Here is a 13,154-nt window from a genome sequence, read left to right on the forward strand (position 1 = left end):
ATACGTGCATATGACCATGCAGGTGCTGAGTGACACCGAGGCGGCCAAGTACGTACACGGAGTCGCCGTCCACCGCTATTCAAACAAATCCGTCAGCCCCGCTGGTCTTGACCACGTGCACGAAAACTTTCCGACCAAGTTCATCTTGAGCACCCAAGCCAGCGCTGGTTCTGCGGCTAAGCCCGAAGTCAAGGTCATACTGGGCAGTTGGGAGCGTGCCGAGGAGTACGCGAGCAATATCATCGAGGTGAGGTGCCGCTTCTGCGCCAAGTAAGGTAGTGTATCAGCGGTTCTCACACACATCGATATAAAGCTTCACTTGGGCAAGAGAACATTTGTATAACCATCACAGATTATTCATGTGATACTTCCGCCTAATGAACCTTAATATTGATGTAAAGGCGGAAAATATGAAGCCTAAATTAAATTTGACATGGCCTTCTCTACAAAATGCTTAGAAAGAACGTTTTTTGCGAGCAAGTAGTTAAAGTGACTGGAAGCATTCAAAAACGTTATATGCCGATTTTCACAGTTTTCTGAAAAAGTTAAATCACTCACGAAGTTTATAGTTTTGAGGAAATGTGGAAAACGTTGATTGGCAGGCAAACATTAAAAAGTGCGGGTTAATTAGAGGCAAAATTAATATTGATAAACCCTAGAAATGGGGGTTCTGGTGCAGCAAAACGAAGTGGATGCTTAGTGGCTATATGCTTAGTGGCTATCCCGCCACTAAGCGCGAAGTGGCGGGATCGAACCCCAGCCACGGCGACCGCATATCGATGGGGGCGACATGCGGTAGCATGCCTGTACTTAAATTTGGGTGCACGTTAAGGAATCCCAGGTGGTCCAAATTATTCCGGAGTCCCCCACTACGACGTGCCTCATAATCAGATAGTGATTTTGGCACGTAAAACCCATAAAAAGAAGAAAAAACGAAGTAGAAAAGAGGAAGAAACAGTGCCAACTTGCAACTGTATTTATTAACTAGACACACACATATTTTGTACAAACAGGATTCACACTGGCACAATCATCTAGTGCGCTACACGTGTAAAAAAATACAGCTTTATATCCACGCAAATTGACAAGGCATGCCATCAAGACCACAAATTACAAATCACCATAGTGAATCTAAAAATTAGCACTCATTATTCTGCAATGAGACCGACGGGACACTAACACAAGCATCAAACATCACCCTTTTTGTTTGTGAAAAAAAAATATGGGTATTTCTGCAGTATGTAATAAATTCAGTTGCAACTTGGCACTTTTTCTGTCTCTTCTTTCTTCCAATTAGTTTTGCGGCGCCAGAAACCGCATTTCAAGAATGAACCAACTACCCCAACATCGCATTCCGTTGATAATCCCTCGTTTTCGGCCTGTTTATAGACGTTATGTGAAAAGTTTACGAAGCTTCCCCACTGCCCTGACAGGATCAAGAACAACAGCATTTTCCTATTTAAATAAAACGGCAGCCACGCTACTGGTGGCGTGTACCGCAAGTACGAAGTGTGTGGGTTAATTGCGTGAATTGAACGTAATTACTGAATACTCGTTTTCTCGCAATTTACATGGGTTATTTGGAGTGTGCAGTTGTTTCTTCCGCTCTCTTCGGCGAACTATGTGTGCGAGGCACGCTGTTTGTATTTCATTGAAGTGAAAAGCGTGTTGCGGGCGTAGTACGATAAATGTTTATTCGTTGTACGCTAGTTACAACCTATGGAAAAAAATCACTTATTCAAGCGTTCCAGAATGTCATACTGCCGTTATCCGCAATGTTTGCGAGAGTCCTGAAAGAACAGTACATGACACCGTGTTCAAATTCGGTTTAAATGGGGTAATGGTAGTTGTAATGTTCAGGGGAACTTTAACGTTTAATCAGAATCATCGTAAATAATAACTGAACACCCATTTTTCCAACAATTTTCATTCATTGTACGATGTTCTTAGTTATTTTCTCCAATGTCCTTGGTGAACTAAACTAGAAACCTCGTATATATTTGGTGAAAGTAAGGTGCAAGTTATGAATAACGTGTAGGCTGGTATCACAGTGTGTGGGTGAATTGTGGCTTCTGCAATAAATTACCTATTCAAGCACTTCGGAGCGTTATCAGTGGGCTTTACAAGCAGCGCAAAATTGAGCACGCTTCCCTGGCATAAATATAAATGCCACTGCGATCAAACTTAGCCGAAATGGAGAAATCACTATGGTGAACCACTGTGGACACATTAAATGCGTGTGGATCAAATACAGCCTTTGTGAAATATTTCTTAAGCAAGCGCCCAATAGTGGCATGCGGTTGTTATGAGCTATGTTTCCAAATGTCTTGAGGGGCGTGTTACGTGTATTGTATAGTAAACATTTAACGTTCTTGGCTTAATTAGGAGCGTTGAAAATAATATTGCATAATAACATAATATAATATAATATATATAAATAAAATAATATTATATAATATATTATATTATATAAATAATTAGTGAATACACTGATGTGTTCTCAGCCTTGATTATAGCATGTGTATTGCGCGGCTAAACGTGTAGATACGTTACTACGGCGCCTGAAATGCCTTCCACGCGGTTGGTGCTGGTCAGTGGTCACCGGCTGCATGCTGACCCATGGACTTCGTTAGCTTTTATGGGTGAACGCTTTTCACCATCTAACAAATGTTATCGTTCAACGCGGGACGTAGCCTCATGTATCGGAAGTTTCTCGAATGTTATTGATGGTTATATTGTCACCGAAGCTTGCGTAATCTTATTGCATGTGCGACGCGGATTGTGTAGAACTTTCTGGAAGACACGCGGGCGCCACCGATTACTCTGGAACCTTCGAGACTGATGTATAAACGCCGACGCGTTTGACCAGCAGATGAAATTTTCGACGACCGCCGACCGCGTTCGCCGCTATCGCTCTTCTTTGAGTGCAGCCTGCGTTTGAGGGCACGGCTTCGCCGAATAAAGCGCTAGTTTCGTAATTCCCGTTTTGCTGCTTTCTTCACGGTCACCACTACGTGACAATACGTTTATTAAATTATGGGGTTTTACGGCCAAAACCACTTTATGATCATGACGTACGCCGTAGTGGAGGACTCCGGAAATTTCGACCACCTGGGGTTGTTTAACGTGCGCCTAAATCGAAGTACACCAGTGTTTTCGTATTTTAGCACCATCGAAATGCGGCGGCCGTGGCCGGGATTCGATCCCGCGATCAGCAGCCCGACACCATAGCCACTGAGCAACCACGGCGGGTTACGTGACAATACGTTAGACTTTCTGATCAAGTCCGCTTCTTTATAAGTTCAGTTATTATATCACGAGTAACAACTTGTTGCTCTCTCCTCCTCGCTATTGCTCAGTTTTTCTTTTTTTTTATTTCGATCATTACTTCTATATTTCACCTACAGGACTTCAACCATTGGGTTAACGGTTGGATTGACTGGAACCTCGCCCTAAACACTGAAGGCGGCCCTAGCTGGGTTCAAAAGTCTGCCGACTCACCCATCATCGTGAACGCCACCGCTCAAGAGTTCTACAAGCAGCCAATGTACTACACTTTGGGCCATTTCAGGTACTCCGTTAGCCTTCGCTTAGTGCTTGAAAGGAAGAGCCTCTGGTTGATAGCTCTCTATCAATAGTGGTTTCAATGATGTGCCTGTTTTCATAATTAAACCTGGTCTGCAAGACCTCCAGCCGACGTAGACGTTTCTTCGACGATGCCGTGCACTGGTTCGAGGCTTTTACGCGGCAATAATCATCAGGGTGGGCGTGCCAAACCTTGTTCCGCAGTACAAAAATATTGTAATATATACACGGCTTAGGCTGTAATGTATCCGAGGCACATATTTATTTATTTATGACGATGATGTATGATAATAATGATATACGAGGATGATAGATGATGCAGGGCGCATTAAACAACTTTTCTTACACTTGCGGTTATAAACAGTTATCACTGAAGAAAAAAAGCCTATATAGAAACAATACCGGAACGCAATCTTTTTTTTTTCTAGAAGCGTCACATAAGGGGAAGGCCACATACCGACGCACACACATAACCTGTTCACAAATGGGCCAGTGGACTAGACAACATTTCCTTGAACTCACTGACAATAATATCTAAAGAAAAGCTCAACGGAAAGCTTTTTTATTCCCTCACCAAACAACTATTGTAACAGTTGATTCTTACTACAACTGCATTTACAATTGCAAAAGGCAGTTTTTCGCGTACGTACCATGGCCACGCACGTTTATATCTCCTTCCGTTTCTCTAGCGCGGGTGCGCTTTAGAACCACGGCGCTGCAATTATGCTTCAGCAATTTTCCTTCTCTCCGTTTTTTTTTTCTCCTCCCTGAAACTCGTTCTCTTAACTACTACACGCATAAACAAAGCAACAGCGCTCGCATTCGATCCCATAAATGAGAGAAAAATATATATATACATATAGCGCTTGTAGTACAGCCCTCTGGGCCGTTCTCTTTTCGAAAGTAGCCATAGTAGGGTTATTATAATTAGATAAAGGTATTTCGCTCTCGTGAGCAGCAGTCCTTGGGATAGTTAGTCGGGCTAGCTTCCCACGCTAAGCGTGCCGCGCTTTTCTCGCACCTGCTTAAGCTTTTCCTAGTCTATATATATATATTATATATTATGAGGTTTTACGTGCCAAAACCACTTGCTGATTATGAGGCACGCCGTAGTGGAGGATTCCGGAAATTCCGACCACCTGGGGTTCTTTAACGTGCACCTAAATCTAAGTACACGGGTGTTTTCGCATTTCGCCCCCATCGATATGCGGCCGCCGTGGCCGGGATTGGATCCCGCGCCCTCGTGCGCAGCAGCCTAACACCATAGCCACTGAACAACCACGGCGGGTGTTTTCCTAGTCTCTAGAGCCGCTCGAGTTCGCTCTCATCGACGGGCGGCCATTTTTCCAAGAAAGTATGCCTTGCAACCACTCGGGATAGAAAAAATCAACTATCGCAGACAACATCAGTCTCTTTCCACGTAAGCACGAGGCTCTGGACAGGAGCTATGCCGCTTCAATGTAACCTGGGGCTTTGACGGGCAAACCAACTGAGCTATCTCTCCGATAACGTGCAAGGGTCACGAGTTCAAATCGCCTGTTCTCTTCCTTTTCTTTTGTTTTCCGACTTCCTTTTCCCTTTTTTATCTATTTTCTTCTAGTTTATCACTACACGAGGGAATTGCATATCTTCACCACGACCGTCCGCACGGGGACCCTCATAAAAAAAAATTCTCCTCTATTATGTATGGCCACTCATGTGCAGGTCATAAACTACCAGGTTTCTCCAGTTGAGTGCCATCTGTGCGGTTTCACCGAGCTCATATTGGTCGACCTTGACTGATCGAGGAAGCCACCACTCTAGGTTAAATCTGGTGGACAACTCCTGCGGTGGCGAAGAGGTAGAGTATCCGCCTCGCGTGCAAGAGGACCGTGGTTCGAATCCCGGTGCCGCGCAATTTTCCACCGAAAAAAAATCCGCGTGTTGAGAAAATTGCACAAACAGACCTGGAGTGTGGCCTGATCCCGGTGACCAGAACCGGTAACGCACTCTCTTACCAGAGCAGGATTTACCACCCTGGTGCAGTACTTGGCCACAACCTCCTATATGAATACAACAATCAAACCCCGGCCCTCAGCCCCAGCAGCCGCGAAGGGAATGACCGCGGTGGCGGTCAGATCTGTGACGCAGGAGAGGGTGCTAAGAATCCCTGGCTCCCGACAGGCCGCCATTGGAATCTCAACCTGGCAACGTTTAACGTTATCTAGTGAGGCGAGTCTAGCAGTGTTATTGGAGGAATTAGAGGGTAGTAAATGGGATATAATAAGGCTCAGTGAGGTTAAGAGGACAAAAGAAGCATATACAGTGGGCACGTCCTGTGCTACCGGGGCTTAGCGAATAGACGAGAACTAGGAGTCGGATTCCTGATTAATAAGTATAAAGCTGGTAACATACAGGAACTCTATAGCATTAACGAGAGAGTGGCAGGTCTCGTTGTTAAACTTAATAAGAGGTACAAATTGAAGGTCGTACAGGTCTACGCCCCTACATCCAGTCATGATGACCAGGAAGTCGAGAGCTTCTATGAAGACGTGGAATCGGCAATGGGTAAAGTAAAAACAACTTACACGATACTGATGGGTGACTTCAATGCCAGGGTAGGCAAGAAGTAGCCTGGAAACAAGTAAGTGGGGGAATAGGGCATAGGCTCTAGGAATAGCAGGAAAGAGTTATTAGTTGAGTTTGCAGAATAATATGTGGATAATGATACCTTCTTCCGCAAGCGGGATAGCCAAAAGTGGACGTGGAGAAGCCCGAAGGGCGAGGCAAGAAATGAAATAGACTTTATACTTTGCGCTAACCCTGGCTTCATATAAGATGTCGACGTGCTCAGCAAGGTGCGCTGCAGTGACCATAGGATGGTAGGAATCCGAATTAGCCCAGACTTGAGGAGGGAACGGAAGAAACTGGTACATAAGAAGCCGATCAATAAGTTAGCGGTAAGAGGGAAAATAGAGGAATTCCGGATCAAGCTATAGAACAGGCATACGGCCTTGAATCAAGAACAGGACCTAAGAGTTGAAGGTATGAACGACAATCTTATGGGCATCATTAAGGAATGTGCAATAGAAGTCGGTGGTAACTCCGTTAGACAGGATGCCAGAAAGCTATCGCAGGAGACGAAAGATCTGACCAAGAAACGGCAGTTGTATGAAAGCTCTAACCCTACAGCTAGAATAGAACTGCCAGAACTTTCCAATTTAATCAACAAGCGTAAGACAGCTGACATAAGGAAATATAATTAGGATAGAACTTAACATGCTCTCAGGAACGGAGGAAACCTAAAAGCTGTGAAGAAGAAACTAGGAATAGGCGTTAGGAGATAAAGACGGCAATATCATTACTAATATGGATGAGATAGTTCAAGTGTCTGAGGAGTTCTACAGAGATCTATACAGTACCAGTAGCACCCACGACGATAATGTGAGTGAGAATAGTGTAGAGGAATTTGAAATCCCAGAAGTAACGCCGGAAGAAGTAAAGAACGCCTTGGGAGCTATGCAAAGGGGGAAGGCAGCTGGGGAGAATCAGGTAACAGCAAATTTGTTGAAGGATGGGCGAAACATTGTTCTAGAAATACTGGCCACTCTATATACACAATGCCTCATGACATCGAGCGTAACGGAATGTTGGAAGAACGCTAACATAATCCTAATCCATAAGAAAGGGGGCACCAAAGACCTGAAAAATTATAGACCGATCAGCTTACTGTTTGTCCACAAAGTGTTTACTAAGGTAATCGCAAATAGAATCAGGAACACCTTAGGTTTCTGGTAACCAAAGGACAAGGCAGGATTCCGTAAAGGCTACTCAACAATAGACCATATTCACACTATTAATCAGGTGATAGAGAAATGTGCGGAATATAACCAACCGTTATATATAGCTGTCATTGATTACGAAAAAGCTTTTGATTTAGTCGAAACCTTAGCAGTCATGGAGGCATTACGAAATCAGGGTGTAGACGAGCCATATGTAAAAATACTGCAATATATCCATAGCGGCTCCACAGCCACCGTAGTCCTCCATGAAGAAAGCAACAAAATCCCAATAAAGAAAGGCGTCAGACAGTGAGATACGATCTCCCCAATGCTATTCACAGCGTGTTTACAGGAGGTATTCAGAGACCTGGAGTGGGAATAATCGGGGATAAAAGTTGATGGAGAATACCTTAGTAACTTGCGATTCATTGATGATATTGCCTTGCTTAGTAACTCAGGAAACCAATTGCAATGCATGCTCACGGACCTGGAGAAGCAAAGCAGAAGGGTGGGTCTAAAAATTAATCAGCAGAGAACTGAAGTAATGTTTAACAATCTCGGAAGAGAACAGTAGCTTACGGTAGGTATTAGGCACTGTAAGTGGTAAGGAAATGCATTTACTTAGGACAGATAGTGACCACGGATCTGCATAATGACACTGAAATAATCAGAACAATAAGAAAGGGCTGGGGCGGGTTTGGCAGGCATTCTCAAATCATGAACAGCAGGTTGCCACTATCCCTCAAGAGAAGAGTGTATAACAGCTGTGTCTTACCAGTACTCACATATGGGGCAGAAACCTAGATGCTTACGAAAAGGGTTCTGCTTAAATTGAGGACGATGCGACGAGCTATGGAAAGAAGAATGATGGGTGTAACATTAAGGGATAAGAAAAGAACAGATTGGGTGAGGGAACAAACGTGGGTTAATGACATCTTGGTTGAAATCAAGAAAAAGAAATTGCCATGGGCAGGACATGTAATGAGGAGGGAAGATAACCGATCATAATTAAGGGTTACGGACTAGATTCCAAGGGAAGGGAAGCGTAGCAGGGGGCGGCAGAAAGTTAGGTTGACGGATGACATTAAGAAGTTTGCAGGGACAACATGGCCACAATTAGTACATGAGCGGGGTAGTTGGAGAAGTACGGGAGAGGCCTTTGCCCTGCAGTGGGCGTAACCAGGCTGATGATGATGATGAACAACTGTATTGGCAAAAGTAACAGCGGAAAATACACTGACGAACAGACGGAGCTGAACACCACAGCGTCACACAGAAAAGCTGTGGTGTTCGCCTTTGTTACCGTATCTGTGTTTTCCGCGCTCTTAATTTGTAAAGCGGACCACCTCGGGAATACACGACATTTTTAATGTGATTCTGATACGCAATCAAACTATTTTGCTGTCTCAACTGTCTACGGTGGCAGCAAAAATTTTCCGTGTAGCAGCCTTAGATCATTGTGCCCGTGCTTTTCTATAAGTTATTCTTCTGCAGAAACTAACAAAAAGAAGTTAGTGAAAATAAGCTTTCAATTGGGTATTTGAAAACTTTGCGTACCACTGTGAACTAGCCAAGTTTTTGATAACTGGTCGAATCAACTGTAGTTGTGAATTCCTTCATTGGTGAGTGGAGGTGGAGGCAAATCTGTTAAATACCTTCTTTCTTTCACAGCAAATTCCTTCCAATGTCCAGTAGAAGGGTTGAGTCACATCTGGAGCAAGCGCATTCTCATGACACGCCTGCGAAAAATATCCACCATATAGCCTTTGTTGCACCGCATGTGGGAATCGTTGTGATCGTCCTGAACAAGTGAGTATTAAAGACAGACATCCACAGCAATGAATTCCAGCAGCCTGTAGACTGTCTCCAGGTATGCGTGGCTACGTTTTGAACCTTACAGACTTGCACCTTCAACGCATAATGTTTCTTGCCTGTTTATAGTCACTATTGTCAATAAATATATTTCCTGCTGTCTATTATTGGTTCGTATAAAGTTGCGCAAGGTGTCAGTGAGAAAAAGATTTAACAAAACCATTTCCTTCAGAAAGGTCTGGCTGGAAGAGATTCGACTTGCGAAAGGGTTGTCTTCAAGAGGCAGCAGTGGACAAAGGTGTGGGAACATAGCTTTACCGTTTGGTAGTGAAAACTGCTATATCGGAACTTAGGTATAGGCTCTTACAGTATTCAACCGCAGAGGAGCATAGTTATGACAACCTATAAGCTAGAATTCTTTCTCAATAAAACTCTGCTGTAATGTTATCAACCACAAATAAAAATCATTGCAGCGCCATGACGAAAGCGATTAAATATATTCCCGCTCCCTAACCCTGCTTCTCGCAATGCTGCCTGGTTTTTGCTTTCCTTGTAATATTTAAACCGCAACACGAATATCGATGCTTAAAGCTTATTGCCAGTAGATACTTTCCGACCGAGATGTTTATACATGCATCTTAGCTAGAAACTAAAGGAAACAAATAAATAAATACAATCTGGGACAGAGGTGATCAACGCTGTTAGTGAATAAAGTGACCCTTCTTAGAGCACAGTTGCTGTAAAAGAGTACTAAGTTTACGTATTGCAGTTTGGACATTTCTCCATGCTGCCCTTTCTCAGTCCTTTCTGAGTGGCGCTGTGCTTATTTGAGGTTTCTTTGCTCAAGCCCGCTAAGACAGGTGTGAGATGAAAATTTTTGGCCAGAATAATGCGACGAAATCACTATTGCTACGCGCATCTGAATTTTCCAATTACGTTCTGTCTCGTAATAAAAAAAAAAAGTGCAGCAGAGATCGAGCCTCCCTTGCGGTGCTATAAATCTATGAAAATGTCGATCTATTCAAATTAGGATAACTTCATTAGGAGTATAGTTCTGCTTCTTAGACACTAAGTGCACACTTTCGTGGTCGCAGTATAGGCTCCAGGTTTTACGCACGCTAAAGATGACGTTATTTAATCGCAACGTGAAACGCTGTCTTGAAAGTGTACCAATAGCAACGCACGTTTGATCCCATCTTGCTCATTGCATGCTGCGCTTTCGTGATTTTTTTTTTAAACGCGCCGACATTTGCTTTGGACAGCCTACATAACGAACATAAGTGTTGTCGCTGCATCAAACCGCTATCTGTTGCCGATAGTGACGTAATACTCATTAACTTTCCGTTTGCACCTTTCAGAGACGACAAGAAATACACGCTGAAGATAAAAGACGTGTATAGCGAAGGAAGCGTCCAGAAGGTCATCAACGAGCGGTCGATAACTACGTTCGTCTGGAAGGGAGGAAAACCGCGCCCCGCTCAATAAATGGTTGATGAGTTGCTTTCTGCAAGCATTTCTTGTTGCCGTCCGTTTTGGCATGTGCGATCACTTGTAGTTATACGTATATGACTTCACAAAATGTGCTTATGTGTGCGTGATAGGACAGAAGGCGCGGGCCTAGTCGATAGCACAGCGGCTATACGTTTTCGGTTGTCTTGTTAGCCGACGATTCTAAGAGTACGGACGAGTAGAGGTGCTTAGGACGACACCTCGCCAGCCTTTCTCAGGCACTTTATCGCTGTTTATGTAACTCCTATACCACAGACTTGTTGCTAAAAGCAGTCATGAGTAAAATTAAATTTTTATGCATGTATTTATATTTAGTTAGCTCTGTGTACCTTGCATTGGGTACACGTTAAAGAATCCCCCCTAAAAGTTAGGTTTTGGCTTTTACGTGCCAAAACCACTTTCCGATTATGAGGCACGCCATAGTAAGGGACTCCAGGAATTTCGACCAGCTGGGGCTCTTTAACGCGCAGCTAAATCTAAGAACACGGATTTTTTTCGGATTTCGCCCCCATCGAAATGCGGCCGCCGTGGCCGGTATTCAATCCCGCGACCTCGTGCTTAGCAGCCCAACACCATAGCCACTAATTAAGCATGGCGGGTAAAGAATGCCAGGTGGTCAAACCTTACGCAGAGTCCTTCATTGCGGCGTGCCTCACAATCATACCGTGGTTTTGGCACGTAAAACCACCGAATTTAATTTTTATTTTTGTTTAACTTCTATACCACAGCCTTCTTGCCAAAAGCAGCCATGAGCAAAACTAAATATTAATGTAGGTATTCATTTATTTACCTATGTGTACCTTGCATTGGGTGCGGGCTAAAGAATTTCAGGTGATCACAATTATTCCGGTGCCCCCACTTCGGCATGCCTCTTTATCATATCGCGGTTCTGATACGTAAAGCCCTCAATTTATTTTCTGTTTATTTACCTACTCTCGCCCAGGAGGCGTTATAGCAGGGTGAGGGGTTGGGGGTAGTTTAACTCCACTAAAGCAGTTGAACATTTATACACAATAAATTGAATGCGCGTGTGCTATAATGATGTATTAAATATCACATCTCCATGGGCAAAAGCCAAATAATACGAAAGTAGGTGGAAGCAGCGCGGTGGATCCGGCTTGCATGCAGGACAAAAGTCTTAAATTCTAAACTAAAAAAATTTATACATATAATATACTCCAAACGTATGCAATCGATTGCTCTATGGCTGCGTTTACATTTAAGAAATGACACCGCCTACACTAAATGTTGGCTTCAGTGCATCTTCTGACGCAGTTCCGTAGTTCTGAAAGGCCCTTAACCTACCCACACCCTGCCCCTAATATCTACAGAATACAAACAAAATGCTTCGATTAGTTCACCCAGGAAATTGGGAAAACACTTCAGATCCCTCGCGGACCACATGAAGGCAGGCAAAAACGTGCACTGAATGATTTTTTTGCTACCGCATCACAATTAAACCAGGAATGTTGTAGTTTCGCGACGCATTACCGAGTTTCTCCAAATCAAAACTTTTTTTAAAGTAGAGTTTTCATGGGACGCTGGAAAACATGCGGATAACATCCGTATAAAGACGAACTGAAACAAAATTTTAGAACCTGTAAAATGCCCAGTTTCAAAAGAGATATAGAGCTGCCTCCGCCCAAATTTTACGTTTGAAATACGCATGGACGCATCACGAGAAGCTCACAACAATGGACGTTTTTGAAGCCAAAACGAAATAAAAACGGACGGAAACCTCGTCATTATTGCTACCCGGAAGTGAACGCCTCACCTCCTCGGAATGATCTCCGATATTAAACGCCGCTCCCGGCGCGCTAAAAAAATATCTGGGACGACGTTCTGGAAATTACGTCATTTCCGCTTACTATAGGGTGTAGGTGTCGTCTGTTTAGGTGCTGTTTAAAAGTTGCTAATAAGAAAGTGGGGCAATTACCAGACCTGCAGCTTTTCCAAGGTTGCTTTCATAGTGTATACTTACTCCTTTACAGTCAGTTTAGCTAAAGAAAGATTTCGTTGCATAAGCCTTCAAAGAATTTCCGCCAAAGAGTGTAACAAGCTAAATATTTCAGAAATCTTACCACGCATAGCGCAAAAGGTGCCCTAATGCCTCAGAAACTAAACTTTATGGTACATTGAGTTTCTCTAGGACATTGTATGGGCAGACTTCTTGAGCCATTCTTCAAATACGCTAGTAGAGCTCCACAGCTTGCGTAGGTAGGAGACTTGAAAGGTTATTATCAAAGCTTCCAATACACGTGACTCATAATATTTTTTTATTATCTGTGTGCATAAAATTTGTATCACCGCTCGTTCAGCCAGAGAAGAGAGGAAATTTTATAAGCGTTTCGTATAACGCTAAAAAGACAAAAAATCTTAGTTTGGCAATTTTCATTTAGCCCTTGATTAACCGACACGCTTCAAGAATTTCCGATTCATCATTCCTGACATGTCCCCCACATTTCTTCTGAATATAAACTCTGTGAC

General features: G+C 43.5%; 1 protein-coding gene across 1 annotated transcript in view; it reads left to right on the forward strand.

The window, feature by feature from the left end:
- LOC142572175 (lysosomal acid glucosylceramidase-like) overlaps nt 1-10,650 on the forward strand; it is a 33,674-nt gene extending 23,024 nt beyond the window's left edge. Inside the window, exons 7-10 of the mRNA XM_075681105.1 lie at nt 23-247; nt 3,408-3,571; nt 9,018-9,155; nt 10,517-10,650. Coding sequence (XP_075537220.1) covers nt 23-247; nt 3,408-3,571; nt 9,018-9,155; nt 10,517-10,643 — 654 coding nt within the window. The 3' untranslated portion in view covers nt 10,644-10,650. The remainder of the gene's footprint in view (nt 1-22; nt 248-3,407; nt 3,572-9,017; nt 9,156-10,516) is intronic.
- The last annotated feature ends 2,504 nt before the right edge of the window (nt 10,651-13,154 follow it).

The sequence above is a fragment of the Dermacentor variabilis genome, chromosome 2, assembly GCF_050947875.1.
Source record: "Dermacentor variabilis isolate Ectoservices chromosome 2, ASM5094787v1, whole genome shotgun sequence".
NCBI lineage: Eukaryota > Metazoa > Arthropoda > Arachnida > Ixodida > Ixodidae > Dermacentor > Dermacentor variabilis.